The sequence below is a fragment of the Panthera leo genome, chromosome A1 (assembly GCF_018350215.1).
Source record: "Panthera leo isolate Ple1 chromosome A1, P.leo_Ple1_pat1.1, whole genome shotgun sequence".
Classification (NCBI taxonomy): domain Eukaryota; kingdom Metazoa; phylum Chordata; class Mammalia; order Carnivora; family Felidae; genus Panthera; species Panthera leo.
Window position 1 is genome coordinate 123,013,708 of NC_056679.1, and position 27,703 is coordinate 123,041,410.

General features: G+C 42.1%; 2 protein-coding genes across 3 annotated transcripts in view; both read right to left on the minus strand.

The window, feature by feature from the left end:
* The window catches only part of JAKMIP2 (janus kinase and microtubule interacting protein 2), a 208,369-nt gene extending 189,957 nt beyond the window's left edge, over positions 1 to 18,412 (minus strand). For both annotated transcript variants that reach the window (XM_042938675.1, XM_042938670.1), the window contains exon 1: positions 17,758 to 18,412. The gene's annotated coding sequence lies outside the window, so the exon portion shown is untranslated. The remainder of the gene's footprint in view (positions 1 to 17,757) is intronic.
* Positions 18,413 to 20,029: 1,617 nt separating this feature from the next.
* Positions 20,030 to 27,259, minus strand: SPINK1 (serine peptidase inhibitor Kazal type 1). Its single transcript, XM_042938730.1, has 4 exons — positions 27,168 to 27,259; positions 26,085 to 26,116; positions 24,486 to 24,592; positions 20,030 to 20,109 (listed from the first exon to the last, which is right to left on the minus strand). Exons 1-4 carry the CDS (start codon positions 27,220 to 27,222, stop codon positions 20,064 to 20,066), a joined length of 240 nt encoding a protein of 79 aa, XP_042794664.1. The 5' UTR covers positions 27,223 to 27,259; the 3' UTR covers positions 20,030 to 20,063.
* Positions 27,260 to 27,703: the final 444 nt, after the last annotated feature.

Consider the following 27,703-nt stretch of genomic DNA (forward strand, 5'->3'; position numbering starts at 1 on the left):
AGAGTGATGGGAAGAGATGAACTGAATGTAGGAGAAATGAAGATTCATAGTCTTATACTAAACTATTCTGCATTCTCCCAGACTACTTCACTCTGGCTGAAGTGCTGCATCCTAGTGAACAATGAAGGACAAGAAAAGGATCATTTTCATATCCCAGAGTTTCCTATGCTTTAGCTTCACAGAAAAGGTACACATACAGTCCTGAGAAGATGACAATAAAGGATGGTTTCATACAGCTTTTTCGTATTCCCCAACAGCTGTCTAAGAAGGGTATTTGTAGGCCAGGTTAAAAAAAAAAAATTCTGGAAGGAAGACTTTATCTTCTGTCACCCACAAATATATGAGCTCCCTAGGGACTCTGTTCTATTGTCCCTTCTAAGGGTCTTAACTCCTGGATAGTTCCTATAGGTCACAGCCTAGTGTGGACAACAAATCAACTCAAGTAGAATCAGCAGGAATGTGGTTTTCTGTGTACCTCCAGTGCATACTCCCAATTCTCCCATGGCTCTTAGTCTCAGCATGGATGGAGTCATGGAGAAGTATAACAGAAGGCTGGGTTTTATTTCAGACCCTTTTACTCTGTTATTTCTGCCCTTCTTTTGTGGTAGGGATCTGATATAGGTTGGCCTAAGAGAAAAAGGAAAGGAAAAGCCTCATAAAGCCAGTTAGGAGTTCCCCATCACTGTTGGGTGTTGTCTGTGAGACCCAAAGCCAATCTGAGAAACCAGGGCAGATGGAGGGACTTGAGTCCAATGGGACGCTCATTTCTATGCCCCTCTCTACTAATGTCCCTGGTGTTCCTTCCAGGAATGATCTTCTAGTTCTTTCTTTATTTTTTGTTAAAAGAAGTCTCTAAGCCCACCATGGAGCTTGAACTCACAACCCCTAGATCAAGGGTCACACGTTCTACCAACTGAGCCAGCTAGGGACACCCTGCTAGTTATTTCTTCATTAATTCAGGGAGGGCTTACTAAGTGTCAGGTAACTGACATAAAATACATAAGATATAAAACAAAACAAACAACACACACCTAAAACTCAAGCTGAATCCCCAGAATCAGTGGCAGTCAGTGGTTATCTTTTTTCCACGAAGTCTTAACAATGAAACCACTTGACACAGCACTTGCTCCTGAGGCTGGAGTTAAGGCTTCTCCCCAGAGGTGATTTATAACAGTCCTTTGGGCCTCCACCTCCCAGCAGTCCTAGATCAATCAAATGTCCCCCTCCAAAGAGCTTCCCTGAATAGGCTTCCTGCATTAAGGAGAATACCTGAGAAGCTGACACTGAAAACATGTTTAAGTTTCATTTCCTTCTGTTCTTCCTCTCTTAGAAAACTAACATTTCACAATACATCGCTGAATCCAGATTTTTATAACTCACTTAATTTCTATCATGACAAGTTATGCCTTGCCCTTTCTCTCCTTTTCCTTGGCCCCTAATACTCTAGCTCACATCTTCATTACCTTTGAGATGCATCATAAACACGATTCCCATCTCAATCCCCGGTGAACTATCTAGATTTGACTCTGTGCCCCAAGTGGAGTTACCATTTCCCCAAGAATTTCTATCAGAGTTCTTGGTTGTGCTCTGGGATATACTCCATCTACACTGAAATCACAAAATGTGTAATCAGTAGGTGCCCCTATAGGCATCAATTGTCCCCTCCTGTGCCCAAATATGGAGGTGCTTGAGAGCTTTGCATGGGATGATCTTGCTAAAATCAGCCCAGGTTTTTGGTATCATCAGGAAAGATTTCTTTTCTTTGCCTCAGAAGGCTCTGGAATAAACAGGGCCCTACATGCCAATGAAAGTCCCTCTCCTTTAGAGTTTCTTTCCTCTAATTTGTTGACTTTTGCAAAATGATAAAGCCAGCCAGTAAGAGACTGAATAAAGAAAATGCACACTTAGTTTAGAGCAAATGAGTAAAGCAGGAGCTACAAGAGGTAGGAAATGAAACATAAGCTCTGTATCTTCCATTGGACTCCGGAGATCTTGCAGCCATGGCTCTCACATGATAGGAGGGCTCAGTTGAGCTGAATGGCTGGGGGATTTTCTTACCCCTGTACCTGGTCTGGTAACAATTTTCATTGTTGACCAATTTTATGATGTAATTACTTCTCAAGGAAGTACAGTTCAAAGGTCCTATACAGCCTGCTTTTGGAGGAATTTAAAAAAGCTAGACTCTGCTTCTTCCATCCTCCCCTCAGACAAATCTCACTGTTTGGGCACTGATGTGATGCTCTGCCCATCCTTGCTAAAAGGAAGTATCTCAAGTATGGTACAGGAAAGAGCATCAGGAGTATGTTCTCTGGAATGGGAGAGAGTTCCCTGAAATCAGGCATTTGGGAAAGTAGCTCCTCCCCCTCCCCCATGAAAAGGACAGTGAAAACAAGACTGATCAGATAGTCAAGGTAAGCAAATGTGGCAAAAACAAGTGGAACATGAAGGCAGATTTACTGGAGGATCCAGAAAATCGTACAGAACACACTACACCAAGCTGTAGAAAGAAGTCTTTTAGTCAGAATCTCCTGTTCATTTCTATAATACTCTTTTGAGAATCAGTATTTCTGATCTCAAAAATTCTCCTATGTCTCCATATACAGATCATCCTTGGTATAAGGGCTGAAAGTTGGTAATTTTGTATTTACCCAATGACTTTTTAAAATACCAGGTTTTTTTTTTGTTTGTTTGTTTATTAGAGAGAGAGCTAGTGAGCGGTGAAGGGCAGAGTGGGAGGGAGACAGAATCTTTTTTAAAAAAATATTTTCAATGTTTATTAGTTTTGAGAGACATAGAGTGTGTAAGCAGGAGATGGGCAAAGAGAGAGGGAGAGACAGAATCTGAAGCAGGTTCCAGGCTCTGAGCTGTCAGCACAGAACCTGACACAGGGCTTGAACCCACAAACGGCAAGATCATGACATGAGTTGAAGTCGGATGCTTAACTAACTGAGCCACCCAGGCAGCCCAAGAGAAAATCTTAAGCAGGTTTCCATGCTCAGTGCAGAGCCTGATGCGGGGCTTGATCCCATGACCCCGAGATCACGACCTGAGCCAAAATCAAGAGTCAAGACACTCAACCGACTAAGCCATCCAAGGGCTCCTAAAATACCAGTTTTTATATTGAAAATTGACTCATTTGTGGTCTAGTATTAATACTCCTAATATTAAAATATAGGAGGCCACTTAAATAGCTCTCTTTTATTTCAAATATACTTTTCAAAATATAAAGCTGGAAAAAATATTTCCATCGACTACATATCGAGAGACACAGCACAGTGAATGTAGGCTCCTTTGGGTATGTATAGTGAAATGCAAACCTTGGCTCATCAATCATCCTTTCCCAGTGGCTTTAAAAATGCAGTGCTCTTTCTTAGGGGAAGTGACTATATCCCAGTTTTCCTGAAATATCAATTAAAAACAGCCTCTTGTTTGCAGCAAGGAGGATGTGCCTATTTAAATTAAGCTGTTCTGGAGACAGATGGACATGTCTTTAACCTGGCCTGCCTGGGGCAATCGATATATCCAGCCATAAATGTTGAGAAAACAGCAGGTTAAACAGTAAGATAAGATTTAGAAACTGGGTCAGGTGAGTACCTAAGTTAACCTGAAATTGGCAAAGAAAATTGGAGAGTTTAGTTGGGATGGAGGGAGGGAAACACTAAAAATGGCCTTGATATGGATATCATATGGGTATGATCTGAGCCCTGGGAAATCCTACCCTAATGTTTGACTTGGTTTTGCTTTGTCCCTTTCCTTACCCTTTCTGGCCAGTCTTGTTCTCAGTGCCCCTTACATCTATGGTTTTCCTTCTCTCACACTTTCAAGTGTTCTTTCCCAGTTCAGGGAGAACAGCTGATCCTAGCAAATCTTGCCCACTTGAAGCTAATTTCAAGCAATTATCTTGAAGTCAGTTTAACTGGTTTCAGGAATGTAGAGGCGTCATGGGGAGAAACTGAAGTATACACACCTCTCCTTCGTTTCCAACGGGAATTAGACAAGTGGTGATTTGGTGAGTGTCAAAGAGTAGAAATCAAAAGTCGAGGAAGATAGACACAGATGTTTCTATCTGTTGCCCAACCCTTTGTTTTCCTTTTCAGGGAATGAGAAACAAGTGACTCCTGAAATCTACTTCTTTCCGAAAGGATGCATGGAAAATTACACATAACCTCATTGGCTGGCATCAGGGCCATGCTGGGCATCATAAGGAGCACCAAGTCTTCACACACGGGTTTTCTGGGTCCTAAAAGAAACTTCACGTCAGACAATACAGTCTAGAGAAAGCAAGTGCTGCCTGAGTGTTAGGGGCCTTTGCTCTCTGTCCCAGCCTTGGTCTCTGCCTGCCCCAGTGACACTCAGAATATTTCACACAAATTCCTTAAAATAGGCCAAATTTAACGTCTTCTCTCTTTTAAAACTTACGTCATTGATACCGGTTTGAGTGAAAATACTTTTTATTTTTGTTTGATTAAAAGTACTTCATATCATGTAAGTAACCTCTGGCCTTTGACTATTTGAATGTCTGAGAGGAAAACTGTCTAGCTTTCCAAAATCATAATTAATAAGCCTCCTTCCTAGTTAGGTGGGCAAAATACCCCTTTTAGTTCTCAGAGATGATGGGTGGAGATGATATGCTTCACTGTCTTGCAAGAGAACTCTAGCTAAACATGGTAAAAATAGTTGAAGGCAAGATCAGAGGAAGGTAGAAATGAGAGAGGTAAGGGCATCAGTTACACTGGGGCAGGATTTGAAGAAGTTTGGTTGTAGGGGCATGAAATAAGTGAAAAATGTAGCACAGGGATGTCTTTGAGAACAGTGATAATCTTTTCTTTGCAGACAATCTGCCCTGATCCTTAGGTATGTTTCCCCATGCCTTCCATGTTTCTCTCTTCTGACGTCTAAGAAGCCTTGTTCTCACTGCCTTCTACACAGAAAGCTAGGGGCCAATGGGCATCCTCTGTCCCTTGACTTGTCTCCTTTGATGGCTATGCTTTCTTGTTCCATGGACAGTGGCCCTTTCTCCTGTCAGACGATGTTCAGAATTTTACCTATTGAACAGAAGAAGTAGCTCATCCAGGAATCCTCCAGGCTTAGCACATTTTGCTTGATTTTGCCTGTGATCAGCAGCAGTCTCATGGAGGAGCCTGGGGAGGCTATGTCTGGGCACTTATGCCTTTGGACTTACAAGAGGCTACCCATTAGCAGTAGCTGTCAGGGGAACAAGTAGGGGTAGAGGCTCTTTGGATGAGGGGAAGGCAGCATCTCCTCTCTACTTCTTCCTTCCCCAGACTAGCATCTTCTCTTTGTACTGGCTCACACACTAACCATAGTCTTTGGTGTTTTATCCCTTTGCCTTCAAAAGACGCTGATTCATGGGCACCTGGGTTGGTCAGTTGGTTAAGTGTCTCAATTTAGCTCAGGTCATGATCTCACAGTTTATGAGTTCGAGCCCTGCATTGGGCTCTGCGCTGACAGCATGGAGCCTGCTTCATTTGGATCCTCTCTGTCCCCTCTTTGCCCCTTCTCTCACCCTTCAAAAATACATGATCTTAAAAAAAAAAAAAAGATTCTGATTCAGCAGGGGAAAGAAGGGAAGTGAGTGGTAGTTTTGTTCTAGGATCCATCAACACAACAGCTTCATCTCTGGATAGGATCCTGATCCTTCACCCTCAGCCTGGACCAATATCCTGACTAGCCATCCTCTTCAGCCATGTCACACTGTTCCCCTGAGGTAATTGGGCTAATTTCCCAAACAATAACCCAGCCCCAGTTTAGGGTTGGAAATAGTGACTAGAAAGAGCAGATTAACTTTGGAAACTTTTTTTTTATAAATCAGAGGTCCATATCTGTATCAGTTAATGTCATGCCCAGAGACTATTCTAAATATTTAAAAGGGGTACTGAATGTAGGGAATTGGTTACAAGGCTCTTAGAAAAGGCTGAAGGAACAAAAGAGAGAAGAGAATTACCTACAAACTAGAAGTTGCTTGTGAACCCGGACTAGACCCCAGCTTGCTCCTGCCAGAGGCGTGAAGGGTGCTACTACTGGTGCTGAAACTGCCCCCCCAGCTGAGCAGGAATGCAGGAGCTTATAATCCTACTGCCGCTGCTGAGGGCCTGGCTGCTGCTTCTGCTGGCATCCACACCTCAGAGCTGAGCGGGAACTCAGATGACACACCTACCGATGCTGCTGCCATTTCTCGATGTACCATCAATAACAGAAAATCAAATGGCTTTCCTCTTACCTCCTTTTTGTATGTCTTAGGCTCATGTGTCAAGGGAACCTAGGAAATATGGTTTGGGAGCTGCCATTTTTGCCAGTATAGAAAAGAGCCTTGAAGAATATGGATAAAGCTGACAATTAGTAGACAAAGAATCACCATGGTCCACCTCTTGTTACTCAGTTTTCATTCATTTCCCTTTCACCCTTATTTAAACTTCACTCAACAACAACTTCAACAATAAGGTGCTCTTACCTGACACAATAAGCTACTTTGCATACAGACAGGAATGTTCTCACCCTGGATGTCCTATAATCAAAATACTGAATTGTAAAATTACCCATCATCTCACTTCTTACATAAAATAGGGTGGGAAAGGGAGAGGAAAAAAAGAATGGATTCATACATACAAATACTATATTACATCTAAGGAAGAAATCCTACGTAACTGCCACAAGTCAGCATTTCTATAAATGGTTGTTAGAAGGTCTCCAGTCTATGGTTCTAAGTGTAATTCACTCTTCTCGTTGCAGGTTCCCTTTGATGACAAACAGCACCTCATCTGGTTGAGATCCTTTACCTGGTGGGGAAATTCAAACCTCACTTCTTGAAGTTCTTAGTCATCCTTCTGTTGGGTCGCTGTAGTTTTCCATGAACTGTGTTAGTGAACTTAGAAGAACTGAGAAACACCCTGGAGAATCCCTTGGGGTCCAGACATAACCTGCCCTGTCCCCATTATAGAGAGGCACCTTGTTTTTGCTTAATAACAGAGATCAGTGACCCTACTTTGCTTGTTGTCTCAGTGACATGAGGATCCCCAAATGGCCAGGGATGAGCTAATCTTCTAGTTCAATGAAATCATTATGTCATGGGGTGGAAACATTGTCCCTTGGGAATTAAAACCTTTTAAAAAAATCACAGCTTAAATTCATAGGGAAAGAAAAACCAAAATTATTTAAGTTGGTCATTGGCTATACTTTTGTCCGTTGATTTCCTAAAGTGTCTATTCTGGTTATGATTGAAACAAGATATTCTGACCGCTGGTTCAAAGTATATCACATCCTTTAGGAGAGCATCATATCTTTGGAGGTGTTTTTTGCTAGGAAATACTATAACTAAGTCTTCAGAAGGTCATCCCATGTTCTGTAGGACTGACTGTTTCTCGTTGATGAAGTATATCAGAAGATCAATGAATTTCAGGAGGCCCCAGTGACACACTTTATTTCCTGTGGCATAAATTCACTGGTAGCTATAGTAGCTGAATAATGGTACCCCAAGATGTGTACCTACCACATGGAATTTATTAATGTGTTATGTTATATGGCAAAAGAAATTTTACTCATGTGATTAAGTTATGGATCTTGATAGGGTGCTTATCCTGGATTTTCTGGGTGGTCCCAGTGATGTGATCACAAGTGTCCTTATAAGAGGGATATAATGGTATAGGAGATGAGAAGTGATGTAATGATAGAAGAAGAGATTGGAGTGGTACAGTTCAAAGATGGAAAAAGAAGTCATAAGGCAAATAATACAGACAGGCCAATAGATGTTGAAAAAAGCAAAGTAACAGATTCTCTTCTCAAAGCCTTCAGAAGGAACCAGCCCTGTTGACACCTCCAGAATGGTAAGAGAATAAATTTATGTAGTTTTAAGGCTTTATTATGTGGTAATGTGTTACAGCTACAATAAGAAACAATTTCAGCAGCAATGTTATATGGAATATTAAGATGCCAAATAAAGCATTCACAATGCTATCTACAGAGGAAAACAACACAGGGAAACTGTACACAGGAGAAATCCAGTCTCAGAATGACTATCTCTTCTAATGAGGACAGATCATTTCCCCTTCTATTAGGGAAGGGGTCCAGTGAAACCAACCTGCCACCAAGAAACAGTCTGGTTCCCTCTGGAATAATGCTAATACAGGGACTCAGCATCAACTTCTAGAGTAGATTCTCAACAGTGGAGTTAGCCAGATCACACCAGGTGAAACCCATGATGTTGAGCCAGTGTGTAATTTTCATCCCTACAGCCATAGGCATCTTTAACTTGACCACCCTGAGTAACTGTCAACTAAAATAACTTCACATAGGAGCACCTGGGTGGCTCAGTATGTTAAGCACCTGGCTCTGATTTTGACTCAGGTTATGATCTCACAGTTTGTGAGATTGAGCCCCATGTCAGGCTCTCTGCTGACAGCAGGGGGGCCTGCTTGGGATTCTCTCTCTGCCCCTCCCTCTCTCTCTCTCTCTCTCAAAATAAATTAACATTTAAAATTTAAAAAAAATAATAATAAATGGGGCTCCTGGGTGACACAGTCGGTTAAGCATCCAACTTCAGCTCAGGTCATGATCTCATGGTTGATGAGTTTGAGCCCCACAACGGGCTCCGTGCTGACAGCTCAGAGCCTGGAGCCTCCTTTGGATTCTGTGTCTCCCTCTCTCTCCGCCCCTCCCTGCTCATGCTCTGTCTCTGTCTCAAAAATAAATAAAAATTTAAAAAAAATTTAAAAAGTTCACATCATTTTAAGAAGAAACCTAGAAAATATATAAAAATGATTTTCAAATAATCAATTTTTTGTACACGTTTTATCACCACAAGATACCTGGAATAACAATCTATCTAACCGTTGCGTTTAACTGGAATTTGTTTTCAGTCTGAAAAAGTAAGATTTCATTTTAATTTCTGGATTTGTAGTTTTGGGGAGACTATAATAGTAAGAGTTAATTAGGGAAGTTCAGGTTAATAAGCATCTATTGAGTCTCCTGAAGACAAAGGTAGGGATAAGACATGTCCTCTACTCTTGAGGAATTTTAAAATAATGAGAGACACAGATCACACATATGGATAAGGAAAGCATGAGGCATGCTGTAGAAAGGGGTGTGTACACAGGGCCTCCAGAGCTCAACAGAAGGGTACTGACCCACTTCATCCATTTAAGAAGAAACCAGTGATGGAAAGGGAAGAGGTGGAGTGAATGAGCAGAACAAAAGCATTTTCCAAGTAACTAGAAGTAAATCTAATGTGTGAGGGAGAAAGGGCAGGGTAAGTGGAGTTTAAATTAGGACCTAGGAAAAGGTTCAATCACAGAAGATATATGAGGAAGTAAAAGCTTTTATTCTATCCGGAAGGCCACTGGTTCCCACCTTCTTTGCATATAAGGACATACTTCTTAATGTCAAAAATTGGAATGCTTGTTCTCTCTTAACTGAGAAAATACTCAGAGACAAAAATTTTGTTTTTAAAATTAAAAACATAGTGCTTTTAAATTATTTTTTAAACATTCAACACCTCAGGTAAATATATATGAACAATTTTGCTACTTACTTGTGGGAGCTGTTTCCTTTTTTGTCTACCAAAAATGAATGGTACATGTAGAAATTAAGCGATCTCTTCTATCGTAATTCACATTAAGGGACAATATTTAAGGCATGGAGGAAGCAGCATGGTATAATGGGAGTCAAACAGGCATTCTTATCCTGCTCTTCTTAGGCAGTAGACAGTCCCTGAAATTTTTGAAGTTCAGTGCCCTCACCTGGAAAATGGACTAAAAGGATTTACCTAGATTGATTTTTAAAGGAGTAAATGTAAAAGACCTTGTGATAGACAGAAGGGGAGGGAGAGATTAGGAAGAAAGAGTGTTCTTGTAAGAGGAAACATACTGCTACAGGAGAAGGCGGTGTGAATCCCAGGTTATAGGATGATGACTAAGGGGACAGTTGAGTCTCTAGAAGGAAGAAAATGGAAGGAATGGTCTCATCTCTGAGAGGTCAAGAAGAGTAGGTCATTTATGTGATGACCACACCAAAAATGAACTTCACCTACTTAGCAAGTTAGAGCACAAGAACAGAGCTATGAGTAGGGGGGTCTATTTCCTAAGTTCCGGAAGAGGAAGGATGAAGGAAAACAATGTAAAAACAGTGCCCGAGCTTTACTGTCTGCATCATATACTTTATCAATAACAATGACAAAAAAGACCCTGCCAAATCAGAACATTTTGACAACATATTAAAATATTGATAGTTTTATCGGTTTTACAGGTCACATGTCATAACATGAGGCAAATAAATGGGCTCCATTTTCTAATCAACAACTACCAGGTGTTATGAAGGTTAAGAAAGGTCTTTCTACAAAATACTCCAATCTCTTTGGGTACTAACTACCCCTTGCCTTTTTCGTCTTCGGTCTTTCCTCCACTGAGAGCAGAGACAAAAGTGCATACATTATTTACCTGAGGCCGATGAAGGCAAGAAGTGTTGGAAGCACAGTACCAAAGTCCCATTTTTTGCCTAGTCATAGTATGACAGTGATTAATATCATTTACTCCACATGGAAGTATTCAGAAAAAGTTTCTAGTGGATCTTCACTCCTGGAAATACCTATGAAATAGCTTCATGAACAGATTGTTGCTGGCAAACTGAGCTCACCTTCTTCCCCTCACCCAACAACCATCATTTTGCTCTGCGTATCTATAAGCTTGTGTTTTGTTTTGTTGTTTAGATTCCAATTAAAAGTGAGATCATATGGTATTTGTCTTTCTCTGTCTGACTTGTTTCACTTTGCATAATGCCCTCAAGGTCCATCCATGTTGTCACAAACGGCAAGATTTGATTTTTTATGGCTACATAATATTCTTGTATGTGTGGGTGTGTACACATTTTGTTTATCCATTCATCCATCAGTGGACACTTCTGTTATTTCCATATCTTGGCTGTTGTAAATAATACTGCAGTGAATATGGTAGTGCGGGAGGATACTGGGTTTTTTTTTTTAGACTCCTTTGGGTTGTGAGAAGGAAAGATTCTGATGCCCTGATATTTGCCCTGGTGAGAGTATAATTTAATGGAAGCAAAAAAAATAGTCTATTAATTATTGTAGCACAGTAAAACTGCTGCAACTGCAGAATCAATGTTAGATATTATATATGTAATTTAAAACAAAACCTAAATTGGGTTTTGAAAGTCACAAAAATACAAATACACAATGTTCAATCAAGTGGAAAATAAAAAGTTAACCTGATTAATGAAGGCATTATTTTTCCTATAAGGATGTTTTTGTTGTTGTTATTGTTTTAGGTTTCTACTGTTCAAAATTTCATCACAACCTCATTTAATCAAAACATTTGATGAAAATTTTTAAACATGTAATTCAATTTTAGCAAAACACTAGGAATTCCAGAGTTGGTATGATAAATATTTTAAGCTGAAAACATTTGAGCTTAAAAACAAAAACAGAAGGAAGATTTCTCTAGCTTTTCTTATCTGACTAAAAGCAGCAACTTCTGGGAAATAAGGCTGACATAAATTCCCTCTGTGAGGCAGGTCTACCAGGAAGAGGAAGAGGAAGAATATACTACTATAAATATGACCATGGCCCTGAAGAAGATGGAAAGACCACTCACACCTGTGTAGAGAAACATCGCAAACTTCTCAATCTGTTTTCTCCAAAAAACCCATTTGTCTTTCCTAAAGAAACCTATCTGTTCTTTCCATAGAAGTCTTTTCTGCTCTCTCTTTCCTCTATTGTTAGACATGTAAGTCTCTAACTGTTTGGAGAGCTGCCTACTTCTTTTGTTAACTTCCATATATGCACATGAATAAATGGTTTTTCTCCTATTAATTGGTTACTTGTCACTTTAATTTGCAGGCTCCCAGTGTCTGAGTCTAATCGGTTGAGGAAAAGTTTCTTCCTCACACAATAATTTTCACACAAGAATTGTCACAAAATATGAAAGAAGAAAACCCAACTCCTCAAAAAATGTTGAGTACCCCCAGATCCTTTTTTTCTAAATGTTTATTTTTGAGAAAGAGAGAGAGAGAGAGAGAGAGAGAGATACAGAAGGTCAGCGGAGGAGGGGCAGAGAAAGAGGGAGACAGAATCTGAAGCAGGCTCCAGGCTCTGAACTAGAGCCCAAGGAAGGCTTGAACCTGTGAAGTGCGTGATCATGATCTGAGCCACCCAGATGACCCCTGGAGTAGTCATCTAAAAAATTTTTTTTCAATGTTTATTTATTTTTGAGAGAGACAGAGGGAGAGAGACAGAGCATGAGCAGGGGAGGGGCAGAGAGAGAAGGAGACACAGAATCTGAAGCATGCTCCAGGCTCCGAGCTGTCAGCACACAGCCCAAAGTGGGGCTCGAAACCACGAGCTGTGAGATCATGACCTGAGCCAACGTCAGACACTTTACTGACTGAGCCACCAACGTGCCCCTAAAGTAATAATTTTTAAAGAAGGAAAAGCCATAGGTGCTAATTGTTACAGAAGGCAGACGCAGTGGCAGTAGTGATGGATGGATGGATAGTTAAACATGACAAAGAAGCAAAGGAGCTGTGCAGTTTGACTAATTCTAACCCTGAATGAGTGAGAATCTCTGTTTTCTCATTCCTAAAATGAAGATCTCAGTCATTCCTAAAATGAGGATCTCAGAGTTCGTGGTAGGGATTCAATGGGAAAATGAACTCATGGGAATCATGTAATGTAGGGTTTGACACATAGAATTACTCAATACATGTTAGTTCCTATTATCTTTATTATTCTTTATTAACTTTCACGTGATGCCACATCTTTTTTAAATTTTTTTTTTTTCAACGTTTTGTATTTATTTTTGGGACAGAGAGAGACAGAGCATGAACGGGGGAGGGGCAGAGAGAGAGGGAGACACAGAATCGGAAACAGGCTCCAGGCTCCGAGCCATCAGCCCAGAGCATGACGCGGGGCTCGAACTCACGGACCGCGAGATCGTGACCTGGCTGAAGTCGGACGCTTAACCGACTGCGCCACCCAGGCGCCCCAGGTGATGCCACATCTTTAAGGTCTGAGAGTTACCTTCTATTAAGCTGTTTTTTGAAGATTATAAAGATCTCCAGAATTCGAAAAAGTTTTTACTTCAAAATAGTGTTATAGGGGCGCCTGGGTGGCTCAGTCGGTTAAGCGTCCGACTTCAGCTCAGGTCACGATCTCACCGTCCGTGAGTTCGAGCCCCGCGTCGGGCTCTGGGCTGATGGCCCAGAGCCTGGAGCCTGCTTCCGGTTCTGTGTCTCCCTCTCTCTCTGCCCCTCCCCCGTTCATGCTCTGTCTCTCTCTGTCTCAAAAATAAATAAACGTTAAAAAAAATTTAAAAAAAATAGTGTTATAAGTTTTAAAGAAAAACACACATAATTAATTTCAGTAAATGAAGGAGCCCTACAAAGCTGAAATTCAGCATGAACAGTTCAAAATATAATAAGGTTCTGGCCCTTCAGAACCACATTTGCTATTAAAACTTAACTAATTTTTCTCTTTCTGCTTCTCACTCTTTTTATATTCAGGTGCTTATCTCGAATTTTTTTTAAGTTTCTTTATTTCTGAGAGAGAGCGAGAGAGTGAGCATGAGCAGGGGAGAAGCAGAGAGAGGGAGACACAGAATCCAAAGCAGGCTCCAGGCTATGAGCTGTCAGCACAGAGCCCGATGCGGGGCTCAAACTCGTGAACTGCGAGATCATCACCTGAGCTGAAGTCGGATGCTTAACCAACTGAGCCACCCAGGTGCCCCTATCTCAAATTTTTTTTTGAGTATGCATAGCTCTTTCTATTTTTTTTCCCCTTGTAACTTCCACACATGTGTATTTTCTTACTTTCTCTGCTGTTTTCTCTTTGTGTTTACTTTTCTTACACAAGTCTTGCCCTGGTGACTCCTAATCGCCAACTTTCTCTTATTTCTTTTGCTTCCTTCAGCAGGGAGTGATAAAAAGCCAAAAGAGTAGTATTAATTTTACTTTACACTCTTTATTCATGACCACACCTGCAATGAGGATGGGTTACCGACTGGCACCTAAAAACGCCAAGAGCAAAGACAGCACACTACACAACTAGTGTCTGGTGCTTTGATCTCCAACCAGCCTTTTTTGTTTGTTATTCGTGCCTTTCAGTGAATACTGATTTGTATAAAGGCAAAAGATTTATGTCATTCCTTCTTCTCCAACATCATTTTATTGTCTATATAGTCCATATTTTGAGCTAAAAGTTAGCAATGGCTTAAACAATGAAAAAAAAAAGGAAATTGGTGGCAATGCTAAGGCTTTCAAAGATAAGAGCTTCCTGAACTATGCAAATAAATTGTATTTTCACTTAGTTGGATTAAGCTAGGGTTTATAGGGTATAAATTGGATCAGAGAAATGGAACTGAAGCTACAATATTAGTCATGTCCCTCTTTCTCAGAAGGTTCAGCACAGTTTTTAAAAAAAATGTTTCATTTCAAACAAGTTTACTTCTCCAGTGAGACAAAAATATTTTTATATACTATTCCCTTCTGATAGCTTCATATTTCAAATATTCTGAAACCAGTAAAGGAAACTGTACAGAACTCTATTGGACCTGTGACCATGCTTCCTTGGAGTTTATCTCGAGTTGTTGTATTCCGGCATTTAAAGAGGGTTACAGTTCTTAGGTTTACTCAGGGATTAAGACCTGACAGTAGGAACTGGGTTTATTACCCTATTCCTTGCCAGGACCATGAAACCCTGCTCCACCCATAAAATTGTCGGTCACCCATGTTCCTATTTGGGGGAGTGTGGTTTATATCTCTAATTTTTTTTACATTTAAAAGCGGAGAGATTTTAGTGCGATCTTGTACACAGCTGAGTAATCTCTTCCATAAAACTCTGACAATTCAATAATGCATTGAACTGTTACTGGAAGAAATAAAATTCCTTCTATCAGGGAAATGTTAATATATCAGGAGACCTTTTTAGTGAGCTCAAAGGATTACAAGATGAATAATAATAATAACAACAACAATAAAAAGTTAGTAATTCTTGAGCACTTACTGTATGGCATACATGGTCCTGTTAGGAACCTGTTACTATTCATCCCATATTAGAGATGAGGAAATTCGCTGGCTTCTCCCAGGTCATGTGGTTAAATGGTGGGAAACACGGATTCCAGCAGAGCATTCGAAACCAGAGCCCCTGTTCTTAAACCATCCTAGCGTATACTTTCCCACTGAGCCCACATCAGCCTCCTTTAATCCCTACCCAATTAGCCTAAATTCTCCCTTTGGGCCAACCAGAATATGTTCATCTCTCTTTCCCCCACTCATGTATGTAACAAAAAGAATATTAATTGAGTAGCTCCTAGATGTTACTCTCCTCCAGCTTATAATACAGCCATGAAAAAGGATGTTTCTGCTTTCATGGTGGCAACACCCTCTCAAATGGTTTGAAAAGACCTTTCAGATTCCCACGAGTTTTCCTTTCTTTAGACCAAATTTTCCTATTTCTTTCAACCATTTATCATAGGACACATTTTCAAGTTCTTTTTAATCCTGGTAGCCTTTCTCTTCTAAACACATTTCTGTTTGTAAATATGTCTTTTAAAATGTAACCACCAGACATGAATGCAGTAACCCACGTTTTATTTTTTTAATTTTTTTTTAACATTTATTTATTTTTGAGAGACAGAGACAGAGTGTGTGCGGGGGAGGGGCAGAGAGAGAGGGAGACGCAGAATCTGCTGACAGCTCAGAGCCCAATGGGGGGCTCGAACTCAAGAACCATGAGATCATGACCTGAGCTACAGTTGGACGCTTAACGGACTGAGCCACCCAGGTGCCCCTCCACATGCTGATGGGTCTGTTAAAAGCAAGACAGACCCACACCACCAAACCAAAGAGTAATTTAATTACAGTTTCCACTCTCCCAGAAATGGAATCTTAAACCAGTCAATTTGGAATTGCCTGATAAGCACTAGTTAGGTAATCTGTCCAATAGACCCCCTCATCCCCTAAAGGAAGGTAACCTTCCAATAACCAACCTGCCTTTTTGTCTAGGAGTGTAACCTCTTCGTTCCTGCTCCCCTCTGGCTGTAAATGTCTTTCATTCTTTACAGCTCCTTGGAGCTACTTTCGATCTGCTAGATTGGATGTTGCTGGATCCGAATCCATTTTTGTCCACATAAAGTCTTGAAATTATAATATGCCTCATGTTTATGTTTTCATAGTCCTGGTGACGGAAGAAGGAACCAGGAGCAATCAGACCCAGGTAGGTACCTGCTGCTCCCCTCAAGCTCCAGCAACCAGACCCAGGTACCTGCTGAGCCCCTTGAGCTTGAGCAAAAAGACCCAGGTAGGTACCTGCTAAGCCCCTTGAGCTTGAGCAACCAGACCCAGGTACCTGCTGAACCCCTTGAGCTCGAGCAAACAGACCCCAGGTAGGTACCTGCTGAGACCCTTGAGCTCGAGCAAACAGACCCAGGTAGGTACCTGCTGAGCCCCTTGAGCTCGAGCAACCAGACCCACGTACCTGCTGAGCCCCCTGAGCTCAAGCAACCAGATCCAGGTACCTGCTGAACCCCTTGAGCTCGAGCAAACAGACCCCAGGTAGGTAACTGCTGAGCCCCTTGAGCTCGAGCAACCAGACCCAGGTACCTGCTGAGCCCCCTGAGCTCGAGCAACCAGATCCAGGTACCTGCTGAACCCCTTGAGCTCGAGCAAACAGACCCCAGGTAGGTACCTGCTGAGCCCCTTGAGCTCGAGCAAACAGACCCAGGTAGGTACCTGCTGAGCCCCCTGACCTCGAGCAAACAGACGCAGGTAGGTACCTGCTGAGACCCCTGAGCTCAAGCAAACAGACCGTGGTAGGTACCTGCTGAGCCCCCTGAGCTCGAGCAACCAGACCCAGGTAGGTACCTGCTGAGCCCCCTGAGCTGGAGCAACCAGACCCAGGTAACTGCTGAGCCCCTTGAGTTTGAGCAAACAGACCCCAGATAGGTACCTGCTGAGCCCCTTGAGCTCCAGCAACCAGACCCAGGTAGGTACCTGCTGAGTCCCTTGAGCTTGAGCAACCAGACCCAGGTACCTGCTGAGCCCCTTGAGTTTGAGCAAACAGACCCAGGTACTTGCTGAGCCCCCTGAGCTCGAGCAACCAGACCCTGGTACCTGCTGAGCCCCTTGAGTTTGAGCAAACAGACCCCAGGTAGGTACCTGCTGAGCCCCTTGAGCTCGAGCAACCAGACCCAGGTACCTGCTGAACCCCTTGAGCTCGAGCAACCAGATCCAGGTACCTGCTGAACCCCTTGAGCTCGAGCAAACAGACCCCAGGTAGGTACCTGCTGAGCCCCCTGAGCTCGAGCAAACAGACCCCAGGTAGGTACCTGCTGAGCCCCCTGACCTCGAGCAAACAGACGCAGGTAGGTACCTGCTGAGCCCCCTGAGCTCAAGCAAACAGACCCAGGTAGGTACCTGCTGAGCCCCCTGAGCTGGAGCAACCAGACCCAGGTAACTGCTGAGCCCCTTGAGTTTGAGCAAACAGACCCAGGAAGGTACCTGCTGAGCCCCTTGAGCTCCAGCAACCAGACCCAGGTACCTGCTGAGCCCCCTGAGCTCAAACAACCAGACCAGGGCACCTGCTGAGCCCGATGAGCTCCAGCAACCAGACCCAGGTACCTGCTACTCCCTTTGAGCTGGAACAACCAGACCCAGGTACCTGCTGAGCCCCCTGAGCTCGAGCAACCAGACCCAGGCACCTGCTGAGCCCCCTGAGCTTGAGCAACCAGGCCCAGGTACCTGCTGAGCCCCCTGAGCTCCAGCAACAGGATCCTTGAACTCGCTGCTTCTCGCTGCCTCAGGAGGTGGTCGGGACGCCCCTGTGAGGTCCCAGCAGCTTTTACGTGAGAAGTTCTCAAGCGTTCCTGGAACATTTCTTCTTCCTGACTGGACCCACAAGCCGGCCGGAGTCGGACTGGGTCTGACTTCGAAACCAGGCCCGGTCCCACGGCAGCCTTAGTCCGACTTCAAAACCGGAAGAAGTTCGGGGCCGGACTGGTTCCGGCTTAGAAACCGGACCGGGTCCGACTGTGAAGGGGGACTGAGTTCGGGTTGTTCGGCGTCCGCTGTAAAAACCGCCCGGTTGCGGGGCCGGGGCGGGTCGGCGGGTGGCGGGCGGCGAGCCCTTCGGCTGGAAGGCTGCACGAGCAGCTGAAGCTCCACAAAGACCGTCTCGCGTTACCGTGGCCTCGCGGGAGCTCTTCTGTCCGGGAGCGGCTCGTGCACCTGCGCGGTGCCCTCCAGACAAAGGCGTCCCAGCCGAGCCCTCACCGTGAGGGAAAGGGGATATTGGTCCTCCTCTGACGTATCTGGTGACCAGGACGAGAACGCTGGGGCATCGTGCTCTCTCGGCGGCCGGCAGGGGCATTCTGGGAAAACTGGCCGAGGCCACCTAAAGGGTAAGCATTCGTACCAAAGTGGGCTCTCCTATCTCTATCTGTGGTGCCTGGTCGATAGAGGAAGGTAAAATGTCCTTGCCTCTTCCTTTCCAAATTCAGATTGGCAAGAAACAAACAAACAAACAAACACAACAAAAACAAAAACATTTGTAACAATTAGGTGTTTGAATTGTGACTCATGAATTTGCTCTCGGGTACCATTAGTTGGTCCTTTCCCAGGGACAGCTACTCCCTTCTTGTTTGTCTCATTTTGTGTCCTACCAACTTAGGTTGACAATCGTCAGATTGGGGTCCTCCAAAATATGGCTGGGCAGAAATGTAGGTTGTTGCTGTTTACCTTTTAACGGGTGAGAGCGAGAGAGCAGAACAGAACCATTAAAGGCGAACAATCTGGGTTTATGTATTCCTTCTTAGTTGTAACCTCCAAACCTCTTCTCTCCAAACCTGTAAAATGGTCCAATTAGACATGACGATTTCTACCATTCAATGATTTAAATTCCGTTTACTGTGGCAAAGTTCTTTCATATTAAGGGTGCCCTTCAAGTGTCCTCTAGCATCATAGACAAGATGCAGGAAGCCATCTTACATCCATAACCTCTGTTAGCACGGTATTTGGTGAGCTGTTAGGCTCAGCTGGCTGAGTCACTCAGCAGACCACAGCATCCTCTAGTGGTGAGATTTAAACTTCAAGACACGCATATTCTGAATAGCACAAGAAATTAACCTAAACCTTGATTTTAGGGACAGATTTTGTGTTGGGACAGATTTTGATGTACCTCGTGCATCTCAGGCTTTTTTTAGACCTCTGTCCACTTCTCCACTCTCTGCTGGTTCTTCATGAGAGCTCAGGATTTCAAGCTGCTTTTCTCTGCCTTTTTCATTGATTATAGATACTTTTTTCTTTTGAGGTACTTCCCTATCTCTACCTTATTTGCTGTGCCTAAGCATATAGGACTTTTAATATGAGGATGTTACCCAAAATTCATATGGAAGAAATAGGCAAAGAATAATCTACCTGAGGTGGATAAAACGAAGTGTTAGATTTGGAATCCGCCCTGGCTGAAAAGCCTAACTCTGCCACCTTATTTGCTTATTTGCCTATTAGTCAGGTTACTTCACTTTTCTGAGTTGACCCACAGGATAAGGATAACCTTACAGGGTTATTGTGGCTCACATGTAAATCTGAGTCAACTACACAGAGTCCTGGTACAATAATAGATGCTCTATTAAATCCTAAGGTAACCTCAGGGAATTATTTCAGTTGGCAAAAGGTAATGGATAACATGTTTCTGGACTGAGAGTTTTCCAACTGTTTCTTCTCATGCCAGTTAATTCTCTCTGGGATTATATGATCATTTGTGTCCTGCCTGCAGTCACATTTCCTGAGCCAGTTTTCAGAATGTGAGGTAGGAAATGGGAAAGGAAAAAGCATCATGAGGGAGACTTTGTCCAAAATTTCAGGATTGCTGTGTTTTGTGAAATTTGTTCCATTCTGAGTTTGTTTCAGCCCCCTGACCCCAGTGTAATCAAATGTGCCTTTGAGGAAAAAGCATTCGGGAACAACAGGAAGTATTTAGATGCATTTTATTCAACAGTAAGGCCAGCTAGGCGTTGTGGTGACCACATGGGATTTTAGAACCTTGGTTCTCAGCAAGGCCCAGATTTTTTAATGAGGACAGGATTCTGGCGCTTCCTATAGAAGAGATTGGAAAAAAAAAAAATCAAACTTTGCTGACAAAAAAACTGACAATGGGAGAAAAACAATGAAAAAAGATTAGCTTTATTTAAAATAGAAAGGTTTCAGATTTATTCCCACTTCTTTGTCTTTCAATCATTTATTCATTTACTTATTCATAAATTCATCAAATATCGATCAACGCTGTTGCTTACATACACTAAGGGATACAACAGAAAGGAAAAATGTCCTCACAGAGTGTGCAGATCTACTGCGGCATTACAGGAAACCAGTGAAATCAACCTCTAAGTCATCATTGGTTCTTTTACTCCTAATATCATTGTCCTAGCCACAAGATTTCCATCTTAGCTGCTGCCTGGCCTACTCCGGGATGCTCTAATTGGCTGATCTTTTGTCTTAGAACTCTGGGGATTAATGTCTGTGGGATCTCACAAAAGGAAATCATATCTCTATCCTGATAACTGCCAGCTCTAAGCATCCTCCCCTCCAGATAAAAACCTCACTCAACTACCAACTCACTCCCAACTCACTACCTTTCCCAAACCAATTTTCTCTTCTGTCAGCCAAATGTTCTTAAATCCTGTAATTGTTCTTCATGAGATTGTTTGCAGAGCTCTCTCTCTCTCTCTCTCTCTCTTCTTAGCCATCCTTTCTTTGAATACACTGGTTTATAAAAATTCTTCTATTTCTCCTTTACTTGGGGACATCTGACTTCCATATATCTTTTTACATGTATTTATCTGGACCTTGATGATTCTTCCTTTTAAGACCTTTTTTTTTTTTTTAAGTTTATTTATTTATTTTGTGAGAGAGAGCATGAGCAGGGAAGGGACAGAGACAAAGGGAGAATCTCAAGCAGGCCCCACACTGCCAGCACAGAGCCCAACAGGGGCCCCAAACCCACGAACTGCAAATTCATGACCTGAGCCAAAACCAAGAGTCAGATGCTAAACTGACTGAGTCACCCAGGTGCCACCTTTTTAAGAGCTTTTAATGTCTTTTTGTTCCATAATTATTATTCATGCATAACACTTATGTCTGAGTTGTTTTAACATACACAGCGCAAACTTTTAAACACATTGACTTATTTCTCTACCTGTGCTGTCCAGTAGAGAAGACACCATCCCTATTCAGCTGTTTAAATTCAAATCAGTTAAAAAATGATGTAATATTAAAAATACAGTTTCTTAGATGTACTAACCACATTTTAAGCCCTGGTGGCTAGTGGCTTCCATACTAGACAACACAGATATAGAACATTTCCATCTTGAAGAAAGTTCTACTAGAGAACGCTGATCTATAGAACAGAATTTGACAGTACAGGCTCCCTAAGGAGACATAGAAGAGACTGAAAAAAGTCCTGACTGACTATATCTGACAAGCACATAATGAGCTAGGAGATGCAAGCACAACCCACCAACATGGGTTAGAGCTTGGCTCTAGTTAACTCTACACCATATTCATTTGGGGCTTTCAGTGGGCAGTAGAGAGAAACGCAACATGGTACATTTGAAAATATTTTACTTTATGGGGCGCCTGGGTGGCGCAGTCGGTTAAGCGTCCGACTTCAGCCAGGTCACGATCTCGCGGTCCGTGAGTTCGAGCCCCGCGTCAGGCTCTGGGCTGATGGCTCGGAGCCTGGAGCCTGTTTCCGATTCTGTGTCTCCCTCTCTCTCTGCCCCCCCCCCCCCCCCCCCCGTTCATGCTCTGTCTCTCTCTGTCCCAAAAATAAAATAAAAAATGTTGAAAAAAAAAAATTAAAAAAAAAAAAAAAAAAAGAAAATATTTTACTTTAGAAGAGACCACATTTTCTCTCTAGACCTGTTTACTTATCTGAGAGATACAGGAAGAGAAGTTACATTTTTCTGGCATTTAAATATTCTTCCCATATATGAATATTTTTGAAAAAATAGAGCAAGTAAGCAGGATGGGTAGGTTTTAAAAGCTGAACGAATGATGTGTCTCAGCTCTAAGCTCATATTTTCCCAATATTTCGCTATAAATATTGGGCCTTTTGGTCTTGGCACTTGGAAAATTTCTAAATCTCAAGGCTGTTATATTGCTTTCTCCTCCCCTTGGATGGAAATAGGATGTTTGACCTTTATGTCAACAGCCTAGATCATGAGAAAATTAACAAGTGTTTTTGAGTTCCTTTTACAAATCTTTAGTGTGGAAATAAATTCACCACAAAGCAGAACACCTAATATTTTGGTTCTAAAACTTCAGAATGATAGATCTCTCTCCCTGGGGCCCTATTTCCACAATGCTTGCTAACACTGAGAATTTTCTGAAGTGATTTAAAGCAGACCAAGAAGAGAGATCATGTTATAGGGAACTTGGACTGTGGAATAATGGAAATAATACGCAGTCGTTTGAGCTTACATCAAACCCTTTAATACTAAATCAGTTCTAAGAATAACTTAGAGTTTTCTGGACTACTTGCGCAATCTCTTTTATTTGTTTTGATTGTTCTACGCCATTATTTAACCTGGAATGCTCTTGCAGTGCTACCAAAATTCAGAGCCCTATTTAAGTGACATCCTTTTCGTGAATCCTTTCTTGACCCTTTCAATGAGAAGACATCTGATTCTCTCTTTCACACCTGTAGCACTTTCCTCACACCTCATTTGATGCCGCTTTTCACAGGTTACAAGAAGCTACCTTGTTTGCCCTGATGAGTTCATTTCTCTTACTCAAAAGCACAAGGAAAGCAGAGGAAACTAGCACATTGCTGGACACATGTTAGGTGTTCAGTAGCTATGTGAAATAGAAAGTTTGTGGCAGATCTGCTTCTCTGAGTGCCTGAGTTTGATTCCCAACCTGTGATCACTTCAGAAAATGAGCTTCATTGAGGCCGGCTCTCATCTCCATAAATAAAAGTGCTATGAAAATATATTTTTGACCACCTAATCTATGCGATTCATATATGCATTTTTGAGGGCTTTAGTTAACACAATCATTACCATCAGCAAGAATGATTTTTTTAAAGATTTTAATTTTAAGTAATCTCTATACCCAATAAGGGGCTCAAACTCACAACCCCAAGATCAAGAGTCACATGTGCTATCAACTGAGCTAGCCAGGTGCCCCTGATTTTTTTTAATTTAAAGGTATTTTGGATGTATTAGCTTTTTGAAAATCTAGACCATCCACTGTCTTGCTGGAAAAGCATGGTTTTTTTTGTCATATACATGATTTTTAAAAAACTGGTTGAGAACCATTCAGATACTTTCCTCCTCCATTCCACTGTCCTTTCCTTAACACGTTTATCTTATGTGATTAATTCCTTTCTCCCTTTTGTTCAGCTTTTCTCCTTATTGGAATGCCTCACTCTCTTTCTTTATTTTATTTTTTTTTTTTATTTTTTTTTTTTTAAATTTTTTTTTTTCAACGTTTTTTTTTTATTTATTTTTGGGACAGAGAGAGACAGAGCATGAACGGGGGAGGGGCAGAGAGAGAGGGAGACACAGAATCGGAAACAGGCTCCAGGCTCCGGGCCATCAGCCCAGAGCCTGACGCGGGGCTCGAACTCACGGACCGCGAGATCGTGACCTGGCTGAAGTCGGACGCTTAACCGACTGCGCCACCCAGGCGCCCCGTCACTCTCTTTCTTTAGGGTCTAGAGAAAGTGTCCAAACTTTTCCAAATCCTAGCAGGCATAATTAGTTGTTTTTAATCATGTTTAAACATGTTGGATTTTCTTCTGTATCTCACAAATTTACTTAGGCTGGTACCTGACTTTAAAGCATAGTTGAGAGGCACCTCGGCGGCTCAGTCGGTTAAGCATCTGAGTCTTGATTTTGGCTCAGGTCATGATCCCAGGGTCATGGGATCAAGCGCTGTGTCCGGCTCCATGTTGGGTGTGGAGCCTGCTTAAGATTCTCTGTATGCCCCTCCCCAACTTGTGTGCCCATGTGTGCGTGTGCCCTCCCTCTCTTTCTCTCTGTCAAAAAAACATGTAGTTGAAAAAGCAAGGATTTGGAACCAGATCTGTCACTTCCTGCTGGTTGATTTTGAGCAGGTAATTTAAGCTCAGTCTCAATCTCTTCATGTGTATAATGGGCTTAGTATTATGTACCTCATAGACTCATGAATATTAAGTGCCTTGCACAATGCTTGACACAATAAATATTGTCTTTTATTGTAATACACACATAAATGTATGCATGTCTCTGGATAGAATCATACCAGATATAGAATAAGGAGAAGAAGAGATTGAGAATTATTTTTGGAAAACTACTTGTTTTATTTCTCTTGTGGTAAGATTAATGTTATTGATATATTGGTTGGAACTTAGGGGGATAAAATATATGAAAATGTGAAGACAACTAGCTTAAAAATATGTTTTAAAAGACACTCAAGTTCGTACTCACTTATTTTCAACACATAACAAGCATTCATTGGAATAAGTTTTTCCATCAGTCCCACAGACAGGAGCATAGATCTTGGTACATCCAGGTATTTCACTGTCACATTTAGCCTGAAAATGGAATTAAACAGAATTGTTTTCCGTCATTTTGTAGTCTTCGAGTTTATAACAAAATCTCTAAAACAGCTTTCACTTCCCTGGAGTTGATCAGCTTAAAGACAGAAGCCTGACTCCGGTGGGGGTAGTAATAATGAGAGTCTGAGAGAAAGAGTTCAGGGTTTGGAATCAGAAAGCCTGATTGTATGGACTGCCTCTGCTATTTACAAGTTGTGAGATATTGGCAGATCTCTTGGTTCCTCTGAACCTCAGTCACCTCATCTGTGCAGTGAGAAGGGTATTTTCACTTCGCCAACTATCTCATGATGGTCATGTGAGGTTTAAATGAGGTGAGTGTGATAATGTTCAGGTTTATATTGACTGCGGGCGCTGGTTCCTCTCAGGTCAGCCACACCATGGGCATGTCTTCCTTGCCCACTGTGGCCCAGTCACACTGCCCTTCTTTCAGTCATGTGACAGACAACACCAAGTGCTTTGTCCCCTTGGAGCCCTGGCATAGCCTATTTCGTTGACATCAGCAAGAAATCAGAATTATGAAATGGCTGTCTTAGGCCATACTTGTTTTCATGTACTATTCTCTTTCAACCTCAAAACTATCCTTTGAACTTTTTATTATACTCATCTTCCAGGGAAGACAGTGAAGCACATAGAGATTAAATCACCCAAGCCACATAGCTGGTAATTCCTGGATCCAGGATTTAAACCTAGTTGGTCTAGGTCCTGAGCTTTGGCTCTTAACCCCTTCACTCTACTACTTCTACCCACCAGTAGTATTTTGCTAACACTCACTTATCCTTTATGACTCAAAATAAATTTCACTCATTTAGGGGCACATTTTCTGATCTAACCAGTCTAGGTTCCACATGGTACCAGAACTTCTTCACAACCCTTATCATTAGTGTAATTTATTCACTCATGCCCTTTAAGTTTGTCATCTATCCCCTCACTAGATATAAATGTAATGAAAAGAGGGACACTTCCCCCTCTGGGCTTCAGATTTATTGCAATTTACCTTATAAACACAAGGAAAAAATAGGAAAGTTAGATATAGAATATTTTTCTAGAGGAAGAACCAAGTTTATTATTTTTCTTTTGTTAGTTATAAATTAGGGCTCCACCTAGGGGATTGGGAAAAGTTTATACCAGCATGGTCAAGCTGGCCCTAAGGAGGAAGGGCTATTTGGGGCAAAGTTAAAAAGAATGCCACCCAACATCCTTGTCCTACCAGCTAGCCTCAAAATATATAAAACCCCCTCACAGTGAGGGCTGTATGACTACATGGAAACTGCCTGTGTGTCAGTGCATTTGTTCTTCAGCATAAGCCCCTGTGGGGAAACTGTTGTTACTCTCCATACTTGTTAAGCCTTGCTAGTACCACACACCTGTCCTGATTTCAGGTGAAATTGAAATTGAAACGCTTGAATGTGCATTGATTGGGGCAAACAGTTCTAGCCCTAGAGGTAAGAAAGTACAAAATTGTCTTTACCTGTCTTTCCAGCAAGTCAGCTCTAGTGTTGCCTATAAAACATAAATCAGACATTGTGAGGTTGGGTCCTAAATGGGAGAAGCTAGCTCTGCTCTTATTCAGAATTCTCAGCTTCCATTGAAGACTGGTGACTTCTCTGCTGGCCTCTTCTGCCCCCCTGCCCCCTCAACCTTTTCTTATTTCTGTCTTCTCTCAAGGATATCTCACTGGTGTCCAATCACTCCCTGACTGTTGAAGCGTCAAGGAAATGAAGCAAAAGTTTGATTATGATCAAAGTATCTTAGTTCAGCATTTCACAAAAGTTGACCCATTTCTTTGAAAATAGAAGTGATTTACTTACTGCTTGAAATGTATCAGGTATGAAGCAAATATCTTCTGAATGCTCACTGACATTGTCACAACTGGTTACTAGACCTTTGATCTTAAATTAGTGATGTAAGAAGTCTAAGTATCTTTAATTCAGTTTATAGATGAAGATGTGAAGAGTTTATACGACTAATTGTAAAGCAGTTACCACTAGCAGTAACCAGGTCTTGTGATAACAAAACTAACTTGGAATGACATGTAAGTCTTTTTGTAAGTAATGTTAAACATGGAGCTCTTTTGACAACTCAACATCAGACCCTAAGGAACTCATTCCCTCTGTTACATTACCCTGCCTATTAATCCAATTCACATTTATCCAATTCACAGATAGATGCTTAAAATTGCCATGCTGCATTCCCCGGAAAATAACAGGTCTTGCTGACATCATGTAGAGGATGGTCATTTTGGTTGAGCTCAATGAAGGGAAAAGGAGCTAACCTGATAGTATCCAAAGAAAGAAATGTTGGTGAGATTTGATTTTGATATTGACAGTTTCTGAAGTGATCTAGGTAAGGAGGTAGCTCTTCCTAGCTAAATGTCATAAGAAGCAGTAAGGCACTTAAGGGCTTGAAGAAGCCCCCTGGAACAGGCCCCTGACCTTATTTCGCTAGGACCAAAAGATTTAAGACTAGACTGTAAATCTAGAAGGTAATGGGTTTAGTAATGCAACAAGTCAAACAGGTTTTACTCAAATCAGAAAAATATGCAGGCACCTACCAGATAGCCGCAACAGGACCAAGGCACAGAGGAGGAGGATGCTTGTTACCTTCATGGCTGAAAGTTCTGTATCCAGTCAGTAGAAGATGGCATTGAACTCACCACTTCTTTTCAGAGCCCTGGGACTGGAAGGGTCATATAGACAGAGTGGCCACCCAGGCTCCACCTCCTGTCCTGTCACCAGATCTCTTGAGTTATTGATTGACTCGTGTTGATTGACTCTGTAGGATAACCTGACCCCAAGTCTCAGGAATGTCACCTGCATAAGAAAGGTGAAAGAAGTAGCAGGGGCCGGAATGTGCTCGGCCAAGACACTGTCAGAGAAGTTCTGGTGGTTAGTTGGTTCTCCCCCAACTTCCTCTGTGACTCTGGGCAGCCCTAGTGTTCTCATCTGTATGTACTCTGTAGTTCTGAGTATGTGAGCAGGTGTGGATATCCAAAAATGGGTCTCCATTCTTTCTTCCTTTCCTTCAGCTTTTCCATTTTTCATTTTTTCTCTTTTCTTTTGTTGCACTCATTCACAAAGCCCTACATTC

Bases quoted from the DNA above. Each gene is read 5' to 3' on its own strand.
- SPINK1 (XM_042938730.1), bottom strand. From the start codon at position 27,222: ATGAAGGTAACAAGCATCCTCCTCCTCTGTGCCTTGGTCCTGTTGCGG. The intron at 26,117-27,167 runs GTAGGTGCCTGC...TATGTTTTATAG, and splicing joins GGTCCTGTTGCGGCTATCTG to GCAACACTAGAGCTGACTTG. The intron at 20,110-24,485 runs GTGAGTACGAAC...TCTCTTCTATAG, and splicing joins TTGTTATGTGTTGAAAATAA to GAAGCGCCAGAATCCTGTCC.